Below are 25,870 nucleotides of genomic sequence, written 5' to 3'. Positions count from 1 at the left end.
TAATTGGAAATTCGTAGGACTTGATTGCTGTAGGTTTTTTTTAATAATATAACGAAACCGACCGGTTACGACGATATGGCGAAATTTTGAAAATTCAAATAATGTCAAAAATTTGGACAAACCTGAAAGATCGGGAATCAATGCGGAAACCACGACGGGTTGCTAATTATTGAACAAATTTTAGCTAGTGCGCGCGGGGCGGCAAAATTTTGAAAATTCAAAAAGTCGCGAAAATTTGGGAATCATTACGGGAACCAAGGGAGTTTGCAAATTATTGAATAAATTTTACCCAGAATTAATTTTACGGGGGGCGGTAAAATTTATTTATTTAAAAAAATATCAAGGATTTATAAAATCGTGAAAATTTGAGAATCATCGCGGAAACTGATGGACGTTGCTAATTATTGGAGAAATTTTACCTAGGGGCGGTATTTCGTATGATAAATTTTAAGAAATTGGAAAAAATTATGGCTTGGCAATTTGCATGAAATTTCCGCCGGTCTTGAGTAATTTTTTGCCAGTGAAATTTGTGGTACTCTCTTGGGGGAATTCTTCGGCTGTTTTTTCCTCCTCATGTTGTTGTGTGTTTTTTTTTTAATCTGTTTTGGTTGGACGTTGGCCATGAAAATCACATGATTACGGTAATGTCGGAGGGTTTTGGGTGTGTGGAGAGGAGGAAGAGGCTAGAAATAAAATTGAACCGACGTGGGGGCCACTGCGGGTGGCTCGTGCCGTTTTTTGGCGAAATGCCATTACTCTGGTGATTCCTGGGGTTGAATTATTCCTATGAGGAATTTTCTATGGGTAATGAGGAGTGGAGAGTGCTCAAAAGACCGTTCCTTGCGTCTTATTACATTTCCAAATTTATATCTGCAAATATCTGAGAATTCCGGAGTCCAGCAAGAATTTTTCCTTCAGGAAAAATCCCTTGGGACCAGGAACTCTCGGAACGTCTTTTATCTCAATCCCATTTCCTCGAAACATTATCCAATTGTTAAACTGCAATTAGATATTGCAATTATATTTAACGACATTTGTTAATTATTAAAACATTTTTATTGGCAAAACATCAGCTCGGTAGTGAAAAAGTTAAAGAAAAAGAAAACAAATTATTGGATAAACATACAAAACATTAAATTGAATCGAATTATCTTGATAACATAATAAAATAAATTAATAATAATGATCGTTATTATTATTATTAGTGCTATCGATTATTTTTTATTCACAAAGTGATCTGAATATTACGTTATACGAGTTTGAATTCAATTTCAATGAAAAACTGGAAAAGCGAAATATCCACACAGAGAGAAATTGAGAGAGATTCAATAAAAATTACGAAACTTTTAGTTTGCTTACCGATTACGGAATCGACTCGAAAAATTGAAGTGACGGTATCGTAATTTTTCACGTTTAATTCAGATAAAAATAACGGCACACCGTAAAAAAATTCCGTGACTTCAGATAAAAATGACGTGAGAGGTCCATAAAATTTCCTCCAACCCCATTTCACTGGGTAATTAGGGACATCACACGTAATTTTTATTGAATATTTGGAAATTCAGTTAACAATAAATGAGTCTCTCCATGTGTTTAACCCCCCACCCCTTGCGGTATGAAATACTTGAAATGCATCGATGCGTGGATTATTCGGTTGCGTGATTTGGTCGCGTGTCCGAGGGGATCGAATCACCTCCGCCTCCACCATACGTCAAGAGAGGGTAAAATCCCCCCTCTGTGAACCCCTCACCACCCCTTGTTGACGTCACGCGAGACGAACCAACGGTGATATCCTGCTTCCTTGTTCCTAACGCAAGGACTCCATTGTCCTATGCGCCACAACCCAACGTTCGGGGTCTTCATCAAGTCCTTTTAGTCCTGGAGGAGTACGTAGTAGTTTAACCCCTCCAATCTCCCTCCAATCTCCCTCCAATCCCCCTCCAATTCCCCTCCAATCCCCCTGCAGCCCCCTCCAATCCCCCTCCAGCTCCCCATCAACCCTGATCGGTTGATCCTCGAGCGGTTTCGAATATGTGAGGGGTGTGAGTATATGAGCCTTAGGGTTTTGTATTTGTTCGGTTGGAGAGGATGTCCTTGGTGGATGGTGAATTATTTCCTGCGCTCCTGGTACGTCCTGGCGCTTTCCTTCCCGGGGAGCAGAGGTTTTAGCGGTTTGTGAGGCCGACTCGCAGGCCATTTTAAGAGCCCCGTATCATTTCGGCATTGAAATTCATTCGGAAAAATGAGGGACGGTTTAATCCCGATCGGGATATATTGGAATGAAAACAAAATAGTCAGTTGAGGGATTATTATTCCGGTGTCGATGCGAGGAACGATGACTCGATTCGAGAATTGTCATCGCGTTGGGAGATAGATATTATTGAAACAGGGAATTCAAACCATTGGTATTTTCCAATTGCTGAGGGAGTGGGTGTGGGTGGTCGATAATGACCTCATTCGATAGTTCGGCATATTTACCATCGGATTGAAAAAAAAAGACGAGTCGTTTAGTCCGGTTTGTTTCCAAGTTACGTGGAGAGCAATATTCACTGTTCAATACGTTTTTCGTTCGTATCTCCTAAACTACCGGGGCAAAATGACTTGTATTTTTTTTCCCAATTTCCGGGTGAATGTCTCGATCTGTCGGATGAGACAATTATTAACCGCCTGCCATTACCCCTTCCTCCGAAACCAATAGCTGAAGAATGATGACTCTCGTCGAAGCAAAAGAAATTCCGTGGAAAGTCTGAAATGAATAAATCATCGATCAAAATAATTGATGAAAGGTGCGATCGAAACGTGCGTCTATTGGGTCTGATGGTGGGCGATATGATCTTGATGATTCCTGAAAGAAATAAATTCACCCGTGAGAAATGTACTTAATGAAAATCAAAGAACGTCGCATTATGAATGGAAAAGAGCGAGTGCTTTTCGCTCATGTGCGGAAATAATAATTTAGACACACACGTGCCCTAAAATGGCCGATATATCTGGGGAAAAGCTTTTCCCCAAAAAAAAACCGTCTGTTGCAATTATTTCCGCAGCTTCCCGCGTCTTTTCCCGTAATCCACAGTTAAATATCCGGACCTGTCCCACAGTCTGTTCACCTGCAAAAATACGCGGTGCGAATAAATATAATTATTTAAAAATCCGGAAATTAACGTAAAAACTGAAGCTATAGCATCCGGTCTCACCCGATGTGCCTCGGCAATAGGATAATACCCAAGTACAAAAATAACCGCGATTTATTCCGCCGCGTGAGACTATATGTCCCGCTCGGACCTTGGAGTCAACCTCTACGAAAATAACGTCCACAACACGCGATGAAAAAATAAATAAATAAAATTTCATTTTCATCTGAGTACAGAGGCTCGATCGCGGCCATTAAAAAAAATTGATACATCCCTCCGGTCTCCCCCTCTTGTCGCGAAAAACAAACAAAATACATAAAGCAAGACGTGAAGACACTAATGAAGAGGAAGAACCTCCATCCGGTCACAGGAGGACTTACCTCATACCTCTCGGCTCGTCGTTTGAGCTAGTTGCGGCACCGATTGTGATTTTGTCGATGGGTTTGAGGCAGGTGGTCCTGTGTAATAAATCGTATTGTAAGAGAATCCCAAGGGGCACCCACCTGCGAATCAATAATTTCCCGTCTCTCTCAACCGGTCCAACAAAAAGCGTTTCGCATGCAAATTTTGTACGGGGCTTAATACAATGTAACTTTAAAACTTCATTATGTTTTCGGCCCCTCGATTGACCCCCAAATCCCTTATTCAGGGACTTCCTCCCATTTTAGGGGGCTGACACCTTCTCCATTCGCAAGATTGAAATTTTCCGGTTAAATCGAAAAAAAACGCATCAATTTTACTCCAGTCGTTACGGATAAAATCCCGATTGAAGTTTTATAGATCATTTGTCGATCGCTGGATCATTTCGGCTAGATCAGGGTGAAACCAATAGCATTTGAGTCTTCCGGATACTGCGGGGAGTATTCCATTCGCATACCTAAATAGGGCGACTTTGCCCGAGTAATTGACGAGAAAATCCAGAATAACTCCATAGATCATCGATCTGCTAGATCCCTTTCACATTTTCCGCCATAACTCAGGTTCCTTAAGGCCTAGAGGGTTCATCTTTTTTTTGATTCCGTGTCAATTTTCCCGATCCACCTTCTGGGGTAATTTTCGACCCCGTACCGTCAGATCGCGGAATTCCGCGATTTACCGTTTCTCAGGACTCCGTGGTAATGCCCAAGGATTCGCCTAGTCTCACGGATATCGACATCAGAAACCCATTTTTTTCCTCTTTTTTTTGCATGGAATAGACGAATCGATACTCGAGCCCAATGCCGGCTCTCGTTTTTCCTCAGCGTGCGCGAGTGAGAGAGAAAAAGAGAGATAGAGAGAGAAAGAGAGAGATGGCGCGTCCCAACACACAGAAGTACATAGCGCCCATGGGGAGATGGAGGAAGGAGGTTGAGAGGAGGAAGGTTGGCAATGGAGAGGGGGGAGGAGGGTCACTGACATCCGTTAGAGAAAGAAACGCCACGGCGTGCCTCGTCGACCGAGAACACAAGAACTCTCACGATTATCTACTGTACATAACACTCCGGCCATCTCGAAAAAGGTACTAAAAAAAGAGACAGAGAGAGAGATAGAGGATAAACAACATTGAAAATCTGCATTCGTGAATCGCGGAATTGAGCGCCGAACGCCTTCCGTTTTCGCCCTCAATTCGTTCAACCCGTTCGATGATATCGCGAAAATTCCGCGAGTCCAATTACCCGCGCGACTTCCAAGTTCCTAGCGTAATCATTTCGCCAAATTGATCAATTGATCGTTTTGCGGTAATTGTCACGGTTGCGATTTAGCTGTGACAAAAAAAGAATTGGGTAGGGGGCGGGGGGCCCTTGATTTAGCCCGATGAACTCCAAATGAGAGTAGAAAATATTTGTAGAGTAAGACCGTTGAATTCATTTGGGCGACTTTCTCCGCGTCATGTTACCTCGATGAGAATGGATAGGAGCCTTCTCCTCGTTTTCTTCCATAAATGGCGAGAGCAAGCGGTGTTGTGCGTTGTAAAAGCGTTCTCTTTTTAGCTGCAAGGGGAATTGGTTATACATTATGGATTGGTTTGAATTCTTTTCAACTTTTCGCTTTTCAATTACATCGGTCCGGTTTAAGCTCATATGGAGACATGAATTTCGCTGATTTATGACATCGCATAGAGTCATATGATTTAGATCGTGACAATAACTTCACGGATTGAATGATGATTGGTTCGGTCGAAATACTGCATTTTGTATTTTGGTTTTGGGCATGATTTCCGCGTCGACCACCATAAACAGCCGTGGGTGTTGATGAATTTCCGTTTTAATCCGACGATGAGAACAACCTCGATCTGAGAATATCCCGCTAATGGATCAACGGTTGATACAATTTTCTCCAGGAAAACGCTTCATTAACAAGCAATCCTCTGGAATCCGGTGTTGGGGTTTTCTGAGTTATGGAGATCGGCTGGTGGAAATTGAGTAATGAAAGTCGGGCGGTGGAACATTGTCGAGTTGGAGAGAGAATTGAGGATTCCAGTGGCCTCATTCATGAGTGAACCCGGCATTCTGTTGTTTCCAAGGATTTGAAAGATCCTGCCAGACAAATTCACTGCCAAATCTCCTGATCTATTTACAAACCGACAGACAACTCTTGCCGATATCCCGAGATGCAGAGCGGAATCGTTCAAGGACAAATCTAATCTCAAGAATCAAATCTCATAATGATCCATGACATTGTCATCACTGATAAAAGTGAATGACGAATGCAGATGAAACAGTCAACAGCTGTGTACATGATAATTGAAAGATTGCCGAGTTTATCGTAAGAGCACGTGGCCAGTCTGGCCCGAGGTGTCCCATATTCCCAAAGACTGATTGTCCATCGCCTTCTCGTATCCCCACCAGATGAACAATCCTCCGGGAGACCCCTCGAATCATCAATCGACGAGTCTCTTCCGTCATCCAATCAATCCGAAAAAGCCAACTCGTATCGTATTCCATCTGCGCGTTGGCTCTTCAATCGCTCCATCACCTGATTCTACTCTCCTGATCGCATGGGCGGCGAGACGCAGACGTGCAAGATGGCGCGTCGCCTTGTCCGCGATTTGTGACGCAGCCGCTGTCGTTGCCGTTGGCAAGCACTCCCAGGATATCATATCCATAAAAATTGAGCGCAAATTAACGAGGAGGTGGCACAAGTGCATGTAAACGGTGATCGCCCACTGCTGTATGAAGGATGAAGTATCAGGCGTCAAGTGATAGAACCTCTTCGGGTTACAAGGCTAATGTGTTCCGCTCCGTTCTGGTTTAATGGCTAGGCCAACTGTTGCACCAGGAGTACCACATGATGAGGAGCTGGCGCGAACGTGTTTTTCAATGTGTATCAGTTGTCATGGCATCGAAGAGGTATCGTCGCGATGAGTGCAATCGTTGGATATCAGGGGATCAGATTCACCTCCTTTCGCCTGGTTTCTTCGTATTATTCGGCGTTCTCGGTGTTTTGCGATCATCACGACCTTTGGACAACTGCTAGCTCGTTTGAATTCCGAGATTATTCTACTGGGAGGACGAGGGCGGGGATTATTACGTGTGCAAATGGATCTTTTTGATTTTATTGTGTGGGGAGATCTGTGGTGGGACCGAGGGGGACAATTGCTCGAGCCGCTGGATCGGTTGGTGATGGACAGGTGGTGATGAGGTTGATGGGGTACTATGGGGATTTGGCAGGTGGGGGAGGGGAAGTGGTCGCACTGCCGTCGAAGGGGAACAGATGGGACTATTGCGGACGCCATTTTTACGGGTATCAGGAAGGCAGGGCGTCGCCAGGCGAACTGGTGGCCAGACGAAATTCCTTCCAGAAGGTTCGCGCTGCTGAGTAAACGGTTTCAGAAGCTTTTGAAGGGACTGCAGGGGGACAGCGGGTGGTATTGCGAGTGCTGAGTCATCGCGATGAAACGCGGGGACTCGCGTCGTGATCGTCGGTGGTTTCTCGGACGTATGGAGGTGAATCCGGATTTTCTTCGGGTTGAGGTTCACCGGTGGAGAAATTATTTGCCCGATGCTTTTGCCATGATTTAGACGTGAGATGCTGGTGATGGGCTTTTAGGGAAGCTGATTTATGAGAGTCAGTCATGAGGCATGAGGTTGTACTCGTTGTCGACCAATACCGGCGACATCTTGCGGCTGAGATGTGAATCACTCGGGTATTGAAGAAATTGTACTGCGAGGGACGCGCAAGTCTCTGGCATTTTACAACGCCCACCCACGTTGAGCCTCTTTCTGCTCCCCCCCTTGTCCTGGATAGGGGTTGGTAAATCCTGATAGTGGTGGGTGATTTTATCGGCTGTTACCGCATTCGTGGGATATGCCAGCGCACGTCGGACTCTGACCCGTTGCGATCTCCGTCGGTTATCAGGTTGTGGAGAATTTAATCGCGGCCACTCAAAAATACTCCAGCCTAATCTCGGATTAACAAAAATGATTTCACTCTAAAAATCGTGACAGCCACCGTATCAAATGATTCAGGAAAAATCATAATTTGCCCGGACAGACGAGCACCGAAAATCGCGCCAACGACTTGCTCTTCTAGATCCAATCGTGACGGAACCGATTTTTCAAAAAATCACGCGTTTTCACATTACAGGTTATGACCTCTAGCATTTCCCGCGCAATTTTGATAGCACGTGTTGAACAAGTGACGCGAAAAAAATGACGCAATAACTAGGGTATCGAGTTTGCATAGGTGTCATGCATGCGCATGCGTGAGTGATAGTGTCCTCGTCGCCTCGCTGAGTCGTAGCTATTTTCCATCACAATATTGTCCGAATGATCGTTTAAAAAATCGTCATCACCTCGGGGATTCTTCCGCTGTAATTCCGAGTTATCCCCTCATTCGGTGATTCTGACCGGTCTGTCTGAAAAATTATCGTGTGCGCGAGTGGAAATGAAGGTCGTGGACTATCTGTGTCACGTGTGAAGGTGACAAAACATTCGACGTAACCTAGTTAAAAAATCCTCACTGTTCTCCAGCTGCTGGAGTTTCAACGATTCAGGTGTGTATTACCGAATCAATCGGTCATTATTACCCGTGAAATCGGTGAATATCGATGACCACCTCCCGTTGAGGGTCACCTGGTCTTGGAGTAGGAAATCAATAATGATCCAGTAATAACAGAGATTTTCAATAATATATTACTGAATAAACATTCATCTGAATTTTCGTAGTAAACCCACACCTGCGGTTCTCTCCAAAAATAATGACCTTATAGTATAACAAATTAGACCTATACAGGTCTATAATAAAATCGTATTGTTTCTACTATTTTCCGTAATAATGAATTCAGTTGCCAACCACAAAGCAGTAGCCCGCGAATTTTACATGTTACACTGATCCAATTTTGCGGTCTAGTCCAGTTTGTCCATTACGCTAATGGATTCGCAATTGATTATTTACGAATCTATCAACAATACTTGGCGGGTGGGGTTGAATAACAAACAATGTAATTGGTGGTGGTAATTTACAGCGTCGCGAATGCAAATGCATGAAATGCGTGTTGAGTGTGGGCGGTTTGTTGAGAGGGCTCACAGCTAAATATAGACAAGCGCTTTGATGGCGATACGAAGCGTGCGCTTGCAGCTTGTTCGAGAGGGCAAATCTATTCCACAGAGCTGTACATCGATACTCTGTTGAACAATCCAATACCCTTGTCCCTACCCCCTCAGCCTCCATTCCACCCCCCATCCCCCCCGGAAAGTACTAGTCCCGCTTTGTGTCCTGTGTGCCCGCGGGTCAGCCCTCCAGCACCGGATTATTACACGCGAATTGAAATTGTTGGGGATTACAACGAATTCCGGAAAAGCAAAAAGTGTCTTTGCCATATCTTTCAGAAATATTTGGAAGAATCACCAGACTGTCTTCTAGAGACAACTGACATCTCGTTGCAAGATAGTTTTTATTTTTACTACGCAGAGAGAAATATTTTTAATAAAAATTACGTGTATTTTTCGTAATTCTGCAGCGAAAATTTTACGGAACTGTCACGCAATTTTTATTTGATGTCGCGGAATTTTTCCGCGGTGTTCCGTAATTTTTACTAAATATTTCTCTCCGTGTATGGTTAACGAAAGAAAAGTATAAAATTGTCTTTAGACAAATAATTAGAAATTTTTTGAGAAATAGAATTACACATGCAAGACAAGACATGCATGCGTCGGTTTTTAAAAAACATTTTCTACAGTTTTCAATTTTTATCAAATTTATAATACATAATGTATATATTATATATATAAAATACATATTTAATTCAATTTAAATTTAATATTTACTGTACATTTTTATAATTTATTCATTTTTTTCTTCTATATTCTAATATCTAAAATATATTATATACATTATATCATGATAAAAACGGTAGGCGGAAAAAATATCCCCGGAAAAAATAGCCCACACACCCAAAACGTGTTAAAACCCACCCAATTTGATAGACCATAGGAAAATTAGAGTCCCTGAAAAAATAGACAACGAAAAAAATAATTAAATTAAAAAATAATTAAATTGAGCGAGTTTTAACACGTTTTGAATGTGTGGGATATTTTTTCCTCCGATATTTTTTCCGGGATTCACACAAAACGTTGCGTGCGTTTTTCAATTAAGAAATCTTATAAAATGATCTAAAAATCCCGGAAAATCATCTTCTTGAGGATTCTCAGGTATCTCTGGAAGATTGTCCTACGTGAATTTTTTCGGACTATCTCTCGGGGTTATCTATCAGCTCTGACCAATATTTTCTTTTTGATTTCAGGCAACATGCGGGAAGGGGCTGCAGCACTCACCACCATCACCGCCTCGTCGTCCCTCAATGTAAGTTCAATTACGATCTTTTAAAATTGACTTTAATGACTCAGACTTAGAGAAGGTCAGAGGTGGCTTGCGGGGCAAACGAAAATAATGTAATGTTTAAAGTGAGATTTTTGGTGTGAAGCTATAGTATCTAGTTCATGAAGGACTAATTCAATTCCTCTTGATCCCTCTGTGTCCTCTAAAAATTCTCTCTGGCTGCTTTTTTTTTGTCGGGCTATTCGCTGAAAGATTGACTAGCCTTTGTGTCCCTTTTCGAGTTTATCCCCCGTGGTGTTTACGTACTAGCCGGAAACACCGATAATACCAATAACAGAGCCGACATCCGACTGGCCGTCAGTTTGCCCGATGCTTCCGATGCAGTGGATGTTACCTTGTGAAACCGACGTGATCGATTAAACTTTGGGTTCATGAGGTAGAATGCATTTGGTCAATGGACAAATTGGGGATATGAATGGTGATATATCTGTCTGTCGTGATGAAGACAGAAATCGATTGATTCCACATGAATTATCGCGATGAATTTTCGCTGACAATCAGAAAAAAAGATATTCTGTTGCTCTAAAGGTTTCAATTTTAGGCGGAGTCAACTGTTCGATGATAACTCTCAAAAATATAAAAAATATGAAGATGAGAAAAATCAAATCGAATCGAATGTTTTTTTATCTGAAACCAATAATTGATTTGATATATTTCCGCGTCGGAAATGATACGGAACTCCTGATACGAGAAATATGCGAAAAGAAAGAAAAATTTTTCCACCCTGACCCCAGGGGTTTGTTTGAGGATTTTTGGGGGAGGCAAGTGACTTTTTTGTCACAATCAAATTTTTCTGTAATCGCTGATTCCTCATATATTCGTCTAGGGATGATAATAATTAATACTCGAACTCGAAACTCGAACTCGAAAAGCCTGAAGAATCGAATGACTTGATAAGGGAAGAAATCCCGGAAGTGAGTGTCTCCTACCACCCCCAATTTATCCAGATCCCTGCACTCCTGTTCCTGGTGCGCCCTCCATTACATTTCGCCCCTTCAGACCGCCCTCGATGGCGAGATCACAGGGGTGCCTCTGCCCCACCCCTCAATTGCAAACGCCAACACTAGCTAACCGCTGTAAAAACGTTAACTCAAACTGCTCTGCCAATTTTCCCGACTTTTTTTAATGACGCGGCTTCATTGCCCTTTTATCAATTCGCGAAATTTTCCTTCCTTTCGACCCAATTTCATTAACCCGACGAACGTTGACTTCATATAAAAAAAACGGCTCCCTCTCCCTCCGAAGACTCGAAAATCCCCTAGAATCCGCGAAAACCGTTAAACAATTCGCGAAATTCATGTCAAACAAAAATTCTACCGATGCGCAGTTATCCACTGCGCAACTTCCGTTGCACCTTTCCGTGACGCGAGATTCTTCGAGAATTGTTTTATCACGCGTTTAAATTGTTTGTTTCGTCAGCAGAAAATGACGAGGGACTCGAGCCTGAATGACGACGTATTCGCGGTGTCACCGGATCATCAAAATCACCTGACACCGGGTGACCAATTGTCATTGACATCAGCGCCCTCGCCCACTGGTTATCGTGATTACAAACCACCCGCTGAGTTGTTGACCAGTGGATACCACAGTAGCCCACGTCGTGACAACATCCGAGAGGAGACCGAGACGCACAAGGTAAGACCTCTCTTCACTTATTTTTATTATTTTTTTTTTTTTAATCCGAGAAAAATACGGAGGAGGGCAGGACAAAAACACAAATACACCGGTCGAAAGGGACTTTTGAGTCATTGATTCAAGGTCACAGAGCGTGATTCCCCTTCTTGGATGAACACCAGTGTGGAATAATGATCGTGAAATGCCAGGGACGGCCCCCAACGCTCCCTCTTTCTTTATCTTTATTTCTTCTCATTTCTCTTTGAATTCCCCTTAACCCTCTCTTTGGTCTTGTTCTTCACATGGCCACTCTCTACTTCGCCTGTGCACTAACCATCGTATATAATCTCATCCGGATTATGTACTGAAGGTCGTGGGCACAGGGAGAATTAAAAATTCTAGAATTTTTCGCGATGCGCGTGAGGGGGAAGGCTGGGGGAGGTGATCATCGAATGGATTGGGCAATTCGATATCGAATGAAAGAAACCGCATTCATTTAGCCCTCATAGAACCCGAGATATGAATAAAATGTTAAAGTGATCGCGTCGCTGATGATCTATAGATCGCACGAGAATTAATTCGGGATTTTCTCCGGAACTAGCCGAGCAAAATGGCTCGTGTCTTCTCGAGTCAACAGTCAATGTCCCTGCTCGACTGATGCAATCAAATCCGATGCGATTTGTCCTAGTTATGATTCTATGATCTAAAGATCGATGGATGATCCATGAAAACTTGAATGGGGATTTTCTCGGGACCCAGTGGATCAAATCGGTCGATTTTTTTTTTAATTCAGGAGTAAATTTTCCGATCTATCGACTGGGATCACTTTCGATCGTTTAACTGTTATCCTTCGTACGACGATGACCTTGTGGAGGAGTACGTGGTGAACGAAAATGGAGAAAGATTGAAAAATTGAGGAGTTTAGAGAAAGTAAGAGAGTAAGTGGAAAGTAAACCGAAAATGCGTGAAAGATCACACATCCGCGACAATGAACACCCATAGAAACACGAAGAGGTGTATCCGTCGGCGTTGCGTCCCACCGGAATGCGATTAACCGGCAGCTTTCAAAGATATCTCTCCACGTACATATGAGAGAGGCACCGGCAAGGTCTGTCTGGCCTTAAGCGCCCATCTGGTGGAGTCACTCTACCCGCATACAAATTGAGTTAGTGGAGGCAGTCACTTTGCTAGGATAAATCCACGCGATGTGGGAGGGGGTTGAATCTATTTAGAACATTGGAAGTTGCGGACTTTTGAAAATTATCATCTTTTCTTTTGCCAATTCACTGACTTTTTTCTTTAACCCGTTTCTCCCATGATTACTGCGTTCTCTCACGTAAACACGTCTCGCACTGATAGGCCGGGTCTTATCACACCACCAGGAATGCTCATCATTCAATCGTTTTGCCCCACTCCCCAGACAAATCAACTATTTCCCTACTCCATTAAAAAATGGAAATGAAATTAATTAAAATTGAATATTACTATTATTTTTTTATTTGACAAAAAAAATGAAAAATGAAAAATTATTCATTGCTATCATTATTATTTTTAATTGGATTAAAATAGAAAGAGATTGAAATGAAAGTGATTAAACATTTTGATTACTTATTAATGAGATTGTTATAAAAAATTGAAATATCGTGAGTAATGGAAGAAAAATCTCGGAGAACGGAATTATGAGGCGGTAATCATTCGGATGAATATTATTTTCAAATCGATATAAACTTTTCCCTCGAAATATTCAATTTTCTTCTTCGTTTTTTCATTGAACTGCGGATCGACGAGTTGCAGGCGGTATTAGCATACGAATGGCCACGGCCTTGTTGATATCTCATCGGTTTAACGTGTGCGACAAAACGAGTCTTTTAATCCCCTTCTTCCCCTTACCGAGTTTTTGCTGTTTAAAACACCTTCGGCATTCAATTCATATCAATTTATTTCCCCTGAAAAATTCATTCTCACTCTATTTATCCACTCATTACTCCGTAAATATATTTACACCGCGGCTTATCAACACCTCGACTCAATAAAAATATCTTTATCAATTTTCAACTCGCAAACCTGATTTTTTCAAATGGGTCGGGGTAAAAATGTCAGTGTACACTGAGGGAAATATTTAGTAAAATGTTCTAGACCTATTCGTTAGTGACGAAAAATCGTTGTTTTTATTAAATGAGATTTATATCTCGATTTCGTGATGTCTCGAAATATATCGAATAACTCGAATGAAGGGTGGGACCCGTCAGACGGAACCGACCCGCCACCGCGCGACGCCGTGGCGAAATTCGGAAAATTCAGAAAACGTAAAAAAGTTTAAAAATCGCAACAATTTGAGAATGATTGTGGAAACCAAGGACGGTTGCAAATTATTGAACAAATTTTGCCTGAGGCAGCCGGGACGGCAAAATTTCGTAAATTCAAAAAATGTCAAAGTTTAAAAAATCGTGAAAATTTGGGAAAAATTTAGAAAATCCCCAAAATTTGAGAATCATCGCGGAAACTAATGGAGGCCGCGAATTATTAGAGGAATTGTACCTAGGGGCGAGGGGACTGAACATATTTTACATTTTTTTCTATATGGGCAGAAGCTGAATCCAATCATGAGAACAATGACAGAATTATCGGTATAAATTCAGGAACAGTCATGTCATTGAGACACTGTGGGTACAATGGCGCGTTTGTGTCTCGCAGATTCACTGGTGAAACCGTGTTAAAGAGCTTGTAACGTTGCAGTGTGTCAAGGTAATCCTCACAGGCAAAAACGCCTGACATAAAAGACGAGAAAAATCTTTTTTTTAATCCTGAGACACCGAAAAAGGCCGTCCCGTCGTCTCGACATGAAAAGAAATCTCTCACACATCCGTGGTGAGAAATAATCAATAAAAAATATTAATTCATTTAATTCCAATGGTCGAAAAGTAGTAAAAAAATATCTTACGAAACTCCGCCTTTTTTTCTCAGAATTTTTCATCATTTTTTTTAAATTCCTACACAAAAATTACGGTTATTTAATATAAATTACAATAATGGGAAATCCTAATCTTGGGAAATATAAAATAGAATATCTTGAGTTGGTTCGCTTCATATGAAAAATATAAAATACTGGTCTCCTGTATATTTTTTATAAATTAGAAAAATATAGGGAATTCCATGAGATACGTCTTCAATGAATTTATCCATGAGGTGATCAAGTAGTTTCTCTTGTTAATAATTATCTGCGAGCATTAACAAGAGAAGAATCTTCACCCATTGAACCCAAACAGATGTACTTGCGCTAGTTGAATTTATTTGGCAGAAGTAGGCTAATTAAAATTATTCTGAGTGTCGAATGTCATGTTCAAATACTCCTTCCTGTTTGAAATTGAGCACCACTGAGGGGACGGTAGCTCCTTCCTTTCAGTCGCAAAAGTAATGCGATATCCCGTGCCATTCCGTGACACAAGCACACATTACGTATGCTGGATACTCAAAGTATCACGACATTGAGTTGAAAAAAAAAATGCAGGAGAGAAAAACCGAAGAATAAAAAATATATATATAAAAAAAAAGAAAAAATTGGTGGGATTCGAGTCCCCTGGGACCCCAGTCGATGCATCACACGATTTGCGAAGAGCACATGCGAGTGGATTGCAAATAATTTCTTTTCGCTTTTTTGTCTTTATTTTTTTTTTCATCTCATTTTTACGAGGAAAAAGTGGCGCATCGTTTTTGCGATGATACATGAACATCTGCAGTTGGTTTTTCATAGCGAAAATTTTCGGTTTCCATTTTGTTTCACATCGTTTTGACGTGAGAGAGTGACGCCTCAGTACGATAACACACAACACACTTAAATCGTAAAATGCCAGTAGCAGCCGTAAAAACCGGTAGCGTGAAGACAAAGATTCGTGCCGGCGCTTTTAACTTGTTCGTGTGAGAGAGAGACGAGTGAGATTACGGATTTTGTCGGGGGATTTTTGTGTCTATGAATAGTGAATTAAGTCATCGAAGTGACTCGCTAGTATTTTAACACAATTGTGTGGGACGTGAGATAATCCTCAACCGGTGACTAACTGATTTCCTGTCAATTCTCAACCGATCTCTAACCGATCTCTAACCGATCTCTAACCGATCTCTAACCGATGTCCAACCAATCAGTCAAAATCAATGACCTCCGATCATGAACTTTATGATTTCCGTGAAACATCCGTTATTCAATCACCGTGAATCATCGGTAAGATTTTAAATCAGCTGTCAATCCAATAGAAGTCCCTCCAGACCCCTATCAATACCCACACGCGAAGCAAAAAAGAAAAAATTAAATCCTCCAGTTCCCACAACGACGTGATCACTCACTCCTGACAAACTCCTTCGCTCCACCACCCAGAGACACGTGAATTCGTCACGGCTCTGCGATTGCTACAATTCAGCTCAATCCCACATTCCCCATTCTCTCCAGATTTCCGTAAAAATCGTTTGTTGGATAATATGAATTTATATCAACGAAGAGAGCAAAAAAAGGGGTAGGTGTGGAGAAGGTACACGTCAGAAGGGGCGTGGAAGCCTAATTCACCTCCCCCCTCCCCCTCACCCGCGCCCCAACTCTGAGTAACTATCACAACTTCCTGTATTTTTCCCCCCACGCAATCTACTTTTTTTTCAACTATCTGGAAAACGAGGTCGAACGTCAAATTGCTACTTGCGCGCCTGCATTAAAGTATCGGGTGTGATTCCACTTCATTGTAATTTCGATTTAATTCTAATGACAGGGAGGGGAGTTAATGAGATGAAAGTTAATTGGACAATTATTTGCACTTTGTCACGGTCAAGTACCGGTGGAATCATTTTTCACAATTTTTGTTAGTCTGACGAACTCGAGAAATCAGTAGATATTTTGATTTATTTCGAAATGTGAATTTTTAAGAACCGGATTAGTTGGACATTCCGTTCAGTAAGTCGGGAAATTCACCTACAATTTGAAAAAAAAATCATTGATTTAGCTCCCATAGAACCAGAGTTGTAGCAAAAAAATGTTGAAGTGATTCAGCGATCGATTATCGGCAATGATCTATAGAATAATTTAGGATTTTCCCTGGGATCTACTGGTGCGAAATCTCTCGTATTTTTTTCATTCGACGGGAAATCCGGCCGACTGGACGCCGTGGTTATCTCGAACTAATTTTACCCCACTCGGCTGAGAAACATCGAGAGATCGATGAGTGATCTATAAAAATTCATTTAGGATTTTCTCGAGAGCTATTGCTCCAAAATAAATACGATTTTTTTCGTTTGCCATAAAATCCATCGACCCGTGGAGTCAAATCATCCCGACTGGTTTATCCCCACGGGGATAAACTTCCCGCATAAATTGAATGAAATCGATTACCGGAACAATGAATTTTCCACCACTGAGGACACATCATGGTGATACTCATTATTTATTACCGCAAAGTCCATATATTCTCGTCGTCTGAACACAATGAATGCACCTGCCAAAGTGCCACCTTGTGTTCTGCCACTCGAAGTTCACTACCATATTTTTACGACTCTTTTTATCTGCAAATGGAAAACAATGTTTTTAATTTTTTTTTCTATTACCAGACGATACTGCTGGGTGACAGTGGTGTGGGCAAGACATCGCTGCTGGTGCAGTTCGACACTGGCAAGTTTCAAACCGGAAATTTCGCCGCAACCGTTGGCATCGGGTTTACGGTGAGTGAAGTACATGAAAATACCTAAAACCCCCGAAACTCAACTTGCGATGCATTTTCGATCATTCTCACCCTCTCAGCAGTTAGATCGGAAAATTTACCAACAAATTAAAAAAAAGACGACCTCTCTAGCCCCCGTTGAACCCGAGATACAGCCAAAAACGAAACAACGATCTAGCGATCGATGATGATCTAAGAAAATTGATTCAGGATTTTCTCCGCAATGGCTCAAGCTACGGAGGCAATTTTTTTTTTAATTTGTGGGTAAATTTTCCGATCTATTGACTGGGGTTATTTTTTATCCCCTAGTACCGACTCGTCAGATCCAAAATGGACTTGCCATTTGAAAATTTACAGTCAAGTGCACGATTGACTGGGTATGTTGTGATGGCAAAATCCCGCAGTGAAAATAACCGAGCGAATAAGTCATGTAGAAAGTTATGGAATACCACTGATACCAAACGATACGATATATTCGATCCCGCTCTCGGCTTTGGTAAATCAAAAGGTCGTACACCATTTATAGTGACTCGTGTGGGGGTATTATGCAACGGATAAATTGCATCCGTCGATGAATTATTGTTTCTCTTTGAAAATTTGATGATGGTATACACGCGGCTGGAGATTATCAATGCGTATCGGTGACTACCGTGCAATCTGCATTAATTGATTTGCAGAAAAAAAAACCAACAACAAAAAAAAAACCGATCCCATTCGATAGGCCAGGGAATTTTATCCCCATTGAAAAAAAACAATTATCTCTTTCCGACAACGAGATCTCAAGAAAATCCTCACTGCACTTCTATCGATCATCGATTGATCCCTAGATCCTCTCGAACAAATCATTACAGTCAATTCCGTTACATAATCCCAACATTGTTCATGGGAATTATAAAAACGCGATTCCATTCTGCTCCGTCGATCTCTCAAAAATCCTAAATTATCCCATAGATCATTATAGATCATCAACTGGTAGATAATTTTTTTTCTTCGCCGTAACTCCGGTTCTATGGGAGTAAAATGGACGATTTTTTTTTTAATACGATGGTAAATTTCCCGATCTGTCGAATGGCGTTATGATCGAACGCGCATTACGACTTGTTTTTCTTGCACGATGTCATGAATTATCTCTCGTGGAGAATACGAATTGATGGGAATGAAGACATCCAAACCCATGAATTGCTGTGGCGGGGGAAAAAGTGTGGGTGGCAGGGTGATACGGCAATAAATCAAGTCAGCTGACACTGCCAAGTGGGGCTGGACCGCAGCATCTCCCCTCAATTTTTTTTTTCTCCTCCATCTCTCTCTCTCTTCACCTTTTACTTGTGAATTCACGGTCGAGGATAAAAAGCTTCTTTACCGATTGGCTACTCGCACAGGCATTCAGTAACTCTCTTTTACAACGTGAGAGGCACTTTGATACGAAAGCAAAGAGAATCCACAGTCGCATTTGTGCGCGCACTGGTTAATTAAACGGGCTTTGATTAAACGTTAGCGTCTTCAGCGCGCGGGTGCCTTCAATAAAATCGCTCTGCATCTCTGGGTTAATTAGCGGGCAAACGGACATTAGGAATAACTGTTATGCTTGGTACATGTCTATTATCAAGGGCAGATTAATTGAATTCCACTCGATTCAGCGGTGAGCGGAAAAATTTTCGTGCAAATTTTTTTTCTTTTCGTGGTTGGCGTCAAACGATAGATCGGTAATTCATCATCGATTTAGGAATGTGTATTTCCTCCCAGTTTTTAGTGAAAAAATCTTCGAGCAATTTTTTCAACTCCTTCATCGATCGCTAGATCATTTGAGTTTTTTTTTCTCTGAATCTCGGGTTTCGGGAATGAGGGGGTCATTTTTTTTTCTGAATTGGAAGTTCTTAGAAATTTTTTAGGGAATCGCTTTGGGGAAATTGGATGGAATTGGTTGGGGTTTTTGGTGAGGCCAATGGAGAGATTGGAGAATCAAGCGGTTGGAAATTGATTCCGAGGTGTGTCCGAGGAATTGTTGATCGGGAGGGAGTGGAAAAGAATTATTTACATACAGAATACTGAGGTGAATTACAGATAATGGCGGTTTTCGTAGCGGCACGATTCCCGTGCGTGTTGGCCTGCATAAGGCGCCCCTATATATATTTCGTGTATATCACGCATCCTTGTGAGGGGGCGACTGGACGTTTCCAGTAATAGGTGTGAGCAACCCGCGATAAAAATTTATTTCCTGGAAACTATACATTTTTTTACCTCAAATCGTCCCAGAGAAAAAACTCCAGAAAAAAATATTTTTCGAAATCAAAAAAGAACTTCCAAAAATGGAGGCAATTTTTTCTTTATCATTTTTTTGCAATATCTGACGAAATATTATTTATCAATAATCACTATGTCATTTTTTATATTTTTTTATATTTTTTTATATTTTATTATTTTTGTTTTATTCTTTTTCTGGGTCGAACGAATGAGTTTTCTTAGCTTTGAGATTTTTCTTTGGATTTGGGGAAATTGATTTTTTTTTTATTCGGGGTTATTTTTTTTTTAATGAACAAATTGTTCTTTGGTCACTCTAACCCATCACTACCGAGGGGTTGAGCTAATAAACTCCGGCCTCCAGGGTCCGCTCACTGAGACGCCCGATAGCCTCGGCTTTGGCTCAATTCTATATCGAAACTACATGTGTGAGGGTTTTCCCCTTCCCACATTCATGCGAGCCTTGTTGAGTTTGTACACGTTGGGATTCGTAGTTGAAACTTTTGGTTGTACACTTTTCCGGGTATTGGAATTGGTACTGCGACGGGTAAATATCGTGGCACTCTAGCTGAGCTTCTAGAAAAATACAAGTTCGATTTCTCAATTTGGAGGATCAATTCAATTCCAGGGGTGGAAAATTACCCCATTAGAAAGTTCTTTTCTCAAATGCGAAATTACTCATTTCAAACGGTGCTCGAAGAAGTAATGCAGATAATTTCTAAATGGTCCATTGATCCCCAGGTCCCTCTCACTTCTGGTGAAATTTATTAACGCCATTCGATAGAGCAGGAAATTTACCTACGAATTAAAAAAAAGACGATGACCGTAGCTCCTACCGTTGCGGAGAAAATCCTAAATCAATTTCCGTAGATCATTAATCGGTCTCTAGATCACTCCTGCAGGAATGGAACAACATAAGTCGAGTTTCTCCTATCCGATAGATATGAGATTTATCCATAAATCGGAGAAAAGAAGATCGATTTTGCCCGAGAAAATCGGGAGAAAATCCTAAATGAAATAATAGATCATTATAGATCATTCATCTGCTCAATAGCTTTTAAATTTTTCGCTGTAACTCGGGTTCAATGGGAGCTAGAGAGATATTTTTTTTTTCAATTTGTCGGAAATTTCCTGACCCACCCAATGGGCTCATTATCCAGCCAATCCTGCCCGTCCCCTTCGAGCGAAATTTGCAAATTTGCGATTTAGAGAAAATGAGTGATTAGTTTCGAAAAAATCCTGAGGAGAACAAGTAAAAATCACCGCCCGAGGAATATTCAGTTGAATACGATTCTGTAATCCTCGGGATTTTCTCTGAATGATTCCGCACTGAAACCCGCGAAATGTTTGATAAACACCGAGTGACGCTCGAAACTGCCATTTGAATAATACAAATGGGAAAGCGATTTCACTTCGGGACCACCAATGATTCATACCTCGAATATTGTTTTCTCTTTTCCTATTTTATTCATCGGAATAAAAACATTTCCATATTTATCTCCCGCGTTGCCAGTAAATCCGAGCGAGAGTTTTCTATTTTAATCGTAAATATCAGCTGCAATCACATTCATAAAATAATAGAGACATTAAAATGGAGGGAATTCACAATTATTGCGATAGCACAAATACTTCATAAGCCCAACCATCGATCACGGAAAAAAAAAATTTTCCGCGTCAATATCGAAATGGGACGATTTAATTTCTTCTCCGCACAAGTCTGAGAAATCCTCACCTTATATTGCACTCCATAACGAACAGTATTTCACCCTCGATGCTTCACCCCCTCGTTATGTTATCCCCATTATCATAAAACCCGACGGTAATGTAAGCGTCGTACCGAGGGGGAGCCAAAATGAAGAAAAAAAAATATTAAATGGGGGATTCCCGGGGGTGCAAGTGGATTCGTCCGCGTGAAATCTCCGACAATAAAATCCCAATAAACTCGGAGACTCAGATTATCCTCTCAAAAGTAACGGAATACCTGATAACTGTTGATTAAAAATTTTCAAGTCAATCATTGAACCTAATTTTTCTTATGGAACTACCCTAAAAATGTAATTACATTCTCCTGTTAGTGCACCTGTTGAAAAAACAAATCAATCATTCAAACTGAATTGATTCAAAACGTTTTTTTATTACTCGTTCTAATTCCGCGCAATTTATTTCGCAATTCAACCCTCCGCTGTCCGAATAAAACACAAAGTCCGTGATATTTCTGTGCAAAAGCCCGAGGGCTGCGACCGCAAGTAAAACTTAACTTGTATCATAAATTTACATGAATACATTATTAAAGCCAAATAAAAACCCTTGAATTAAAAAATCAGGATAAATGTAGGAGTCAAAATGACGGGGATTCCCCTTTGTTCGGGAATACGAGAAAATTGATGATGCGGAAAGCGAACTGTTCATCAGTTAAATACAGCTGAATAGCTCGGGGCACTTTTTTTTTGTCTGTCAAAACTTTTGTTTGTGACTCTTTTTTGTCCGCAGAATTTAGTTTTTCAATTAACGCGAAACACTCATGCGGGAAATATTGCGGCTTTTTATGGAAATGACGGATTGCTGTTGACACGATTTTTTGTTCTTTCGATTTTTCTATTCGATTTTCGTTGCCCGGGGGATTCCCCTGTTTTTCTAGGACCTGTTGCGGTCAGTTCGGGGCGCATGGTAATTACCAAGATTAGGTAATAGGGGGCGGTAGTTCAAGTACCTGTTCTCCAACTAAATTATTACATAACCTTCGGGTAATTATTCGCGTTTTTATCGGACAATCGAAATTGAAAATTCACGTGATTCTAGACGATTCGTTGTCGATCAAGTACGGAATGCGCGGTGATACATCCGGAGACTGGGGAATCTTTTTTTTATTCATAAATTAATTGATGCACTGAGAAAAATAATTCCATTTGCCAAATATAGAAGGCAAGACTTTCCGCCCTTGGGAGCAACTTTTCACCCTAGGGCGGAAAGTATTCACTTTACTCCCAAAACACGAAGATCTTTTTGCATGTTGTACAATAGCATGTGCACCTCGAGCGGGAAAACATGACTTTCCGCCCTTGATGCACAATATACTATTCGTCCCACAAGTGTAAATCTGCCAATCACTGAATAAATACTCCCATAAGATTCACTAATGACAAATATATTTTCTTATATTTTTTTAATAGTTTTGCCGAAAGATTATTTATTTTCTCAGTCTGTGGATGAACGTTATAATTCTGAAAATCAATTGGCGACGGTTTAATTTCTGGAAGATTTTTTTTTAGTGTTGTAGGCATTGCGCGGTCCTGCGAGTGGGGGATTTTTCCCGGGGTTTTTTTGATGATTTATTAATGAATTGTTGTTGATAACTATTAATTGTCATTGGCGATCGCTCAATTTCTGGAGCGCTTGCGCGAATTGGCACGCGTTGGAAGTACGTCCCTCAGGTGGTGCAGACCTTATGGCACAGTATTGTAACTCACTTCGGCTCGCGAACCTCGGACCCGTCATTCCCGCGAAAAATTTTGAATCTAAAGTGCCAGAGATTAAACCGCGAAAAGGGCTTGACAAGATTTCTGAAAGAGTTCAACCCGCGAAAAATGGCGAATCGCGAGTGACAATTTTTTTTTACCCCTCATCATCTCCTGGATAACAATCTTCTTCTTCCGTTATTTTTCTATTTATTTCGCAATAATTCCCATTTGCCGATTTTTTGGTGATTTATCATTGACTTTTAATTGTGATTTTTTACGACTCCAATTAAATTGTTCGACGGGATTTTCCGGTTACGACGGATCTCCAACTCTCGTGTCGCGTGTGCACACACCGGAAATAATAAACTCTTTAATTGGGTAACGATAGTAACGAGAGATAATTAAATAGAGTAAATAAATCAGAGTTGAGAGTTTATTTAATTGGGATTGGTGAGAATTTTTTATTCAGCCGAGATCGGCAGGTGAAAATCAATCTGAATGAATTGAAAAATTTCACAAAAAAAAATCAAATTAAAAAAAACCTCGATTTTTTATAAATTCACTAAAAACAATGTCGGAAGTAAAAAGAACCCCCCATGTTGCCCCTATAAATATTAAAAACTGAAATAAAAGAATTATTATTATATTAAAATATCATTCTGAAAAGAAATACTAAAAACGCTTTCAAAATTTTTGTCTTATTCTAACGATAAAAAAAAAAACCACGACTTGAAGGTCGAGAGTAACATTCATCAAATTGTTTAAATTATCAGCTCAATCCGAGATTTATTGTTTTCCTCAGTGCAAATTGACGCATGAACGACCATGACGTTAAATCTAACTATCGACAACTGCGTACACAATTATTACTGGGTATAGGTTTAATATAATACCTCGGGAGTTTATAGCACGTCATGCACTCTACCTTCTCGTTATTGATGCGTATATTTCACGCACGTACGGCATCATGTGTTGAAAACCCTATTCAACTGGCTTCATTACACCATACGAGCAGCTAAATTGTTTGCCCACACCCCCCCGACGACTGAAAAACAATTTCCACCCCGAAGAATCCTCAAGCGCTCAGTCCTGGATTTCGGGCTCCGAGGAATCAAAATTTTCTCGATTAAAAAAAAAAAAAAATCTCTAGCTCGACTAGTTACGGAGAAAATGTTAAATCAATTGTTAGGGATCATTCATTGATCACTGGATCGCTTGCCGATCGCCATTGATTCCATTCGATAGGTCGGGAGTTGATTTTTCAATTGAAAAAAAGAAAAACGCTGTAGCTGCGCTAGTTGCCGAGAAAATCTTAAATCCATTTTCATGGATCATTCGTTGATCACTGGATCGCCTGCCGATCGCCATTGATTCCATTCGATAGGTCGGGAGTTGATTTTTCAATTGAAAAAAAGAACAACGCTGTAGCTGCGCTAGTTGCCGAGAAAATCTTAAATCCATTTTCATGGATCATTCATTGATCACTGGATCGCCTGCCGATCGCCATTGATTCCATTCGATAGGTCGGGAGTTGATTTTTCAATTGAAAAAAAGAACAACGCTGTAGCTGCGCTAGTTGCCGAGAAAATCTTAAATCCATTTTCATGGATCATTCATTGATCACTGGATCGCTTGCCGATCGCCATTGATTCCATTCGATAGGTCGGGAGTTGATTTTTCAATTGAAAAAAAGAACAATCCTGTAGCTGTGCTAGTTGCCAAGAAAATCTCGAATCAATTTTCATAGATCATTTATTGATCCCTACATCATTATTTGAAAAGCGAGTGTTTTCGTAAAATGAGAGGAAATTGATTGCAGAATTCTAATGACCATTTGAGAACCGACTCCGCGTGAATTTTCATTGTAGATTCTTTTAACTTTTTTTATGCCAGGATAAAAAAAAAATTGTAATCGGAATATTTTTTTCAAATTTTCAAAACAATTCTGGAAAACTTTTCGGAAAATTTTTCTTTTGAAACAAAAAATCGGGAAACAAAACAATTTTGTTTTAGGGAAATGTTTTGAAAAATGTTTCAAAAATTTGTTTCGAAAATTTTTTTTTATAATTTTCTAGAAATTTTTGCGAATATAATTTATTCTTTTAATTATACTGTTATTTTCTAACTTTTTTAATTTTTCAATATTGTCAAAAAATACGCCATCTAAATTATAAAAAACATTATCTGAAAAGTTTTCCCGAAATTTATTGAAAATTTGGACAAAATATTCCGATTACAATTTTTTTTACCCCCGTACATAACGTGCGGTTCTTTTTTTTTTATTTAAAAAATATTAACAACGGAAATTCGATGATAACTCCGGACGTGCGACGGCTAATGGAGACGCACATGATTTCCGGTGATAATGCACCACTGGTGAGAGTTGATATATTTTTTGGGTCAGATAATGCAACAAAATGGCTCCAATAAAAAAATCGAAAAGACAGTTCCACAATTTATTACATTCTCCCAAGTAATTAAAATGTTCACCAAAAAAATATTCCACTTGCAGCGATGACACGACATAAATAATATTTTTCTCACAAGCTCATTTACTCGACATGTCACAGATAATTAGGATCTCGGGATCTTGTAATTAAGAAATTTTTCATGGGAATGAGAAAATTTTTTCTCACCGAAACGGATATAAAGAATTTTTTTTTTCCACTCCGATTTTTATATCTTCCATAATTTCTTCAAGTTTCATTTAGCTATATTTTTTTTAACTTTTCTCCCGTCATTTTCAATTTGTTTTATCACTTCTGGGAAATAATCTGGCGAGACCAAAGACCATGAGATCGAGATCGAGTGCATACGAGACGGCAATCGATTCGGTTTTTCCAATCGAACTCTCGCAACTCGATAAGTTGCTTTTGTAAATGTACATAGATGAATTTTACAAGGGGTTGGGGGGAGG

General features: G+C 40.4%; 1 protein-coding gene across 6 annotated transcripts in view; it reads left to right on the top strand.

Annotated features, from left to right (window-relative positions):
* The window catches only part of Rab26 (RAS oncogene family member Rab26), a 65,929-nt gene that overhangs the window by 28,516 nt on the left and 11,543 nt on the right, over window positions 1–25,870 (top strand). Inside the window, exons 1-4 of one of the 6 annotated variants that reach the window (XM_011310384.1) lie at window positions 7,828–8,106; window positions 9,856–9,914; window positions 11,373–11,585; window positions 17,148–17,258. In XM_011310384.1, coding sequence (XP_011308686.1) covers window positions 9,861–9,914; window positions 11,373–11,585; window positions 17,148–17,258 — 378 coding nt within the window. In that variant the 5' untranslated portion in view covers window positions 7,828–8,106; window positions 9,856–9,860. Of the gene's footprint in view, window positions 1–7,827; window positions 8,107–9,855; window positions 9,915–11,369; window positions 11,586–17,147; window positions 17,259–18,732; window positions 18,897–18,938; window positions 18,961–22,963; window positions 23,332–25,870 lie in introns of those variants that run through there. The other 5 variants (XM_011310382.1, XM_011310383.1, XM_011310386.1 and 2 more) reach the window with 5 other exon arrangements.

The sequence above is a fragment of the Fopius arisanus genome, unplaced genomic scaffold, assembly GCF_000806365.1.
Source record: "Fopius arisanus strain USDA-PBARC FA_bdor unplaced genomic scaffold, ASM80636v1 scaffold00075, whole genome shotgun sequence".
NCBI classification, from domain to species: Eukaryota; Metazoa; Arthropoda; class Insecta; order Hymenoptera; family Braconidae; genus Fopius; species Fopius arisanus.
This window is presented reverse-complemented; position numbering and strand designations above follow the sequence as displayed.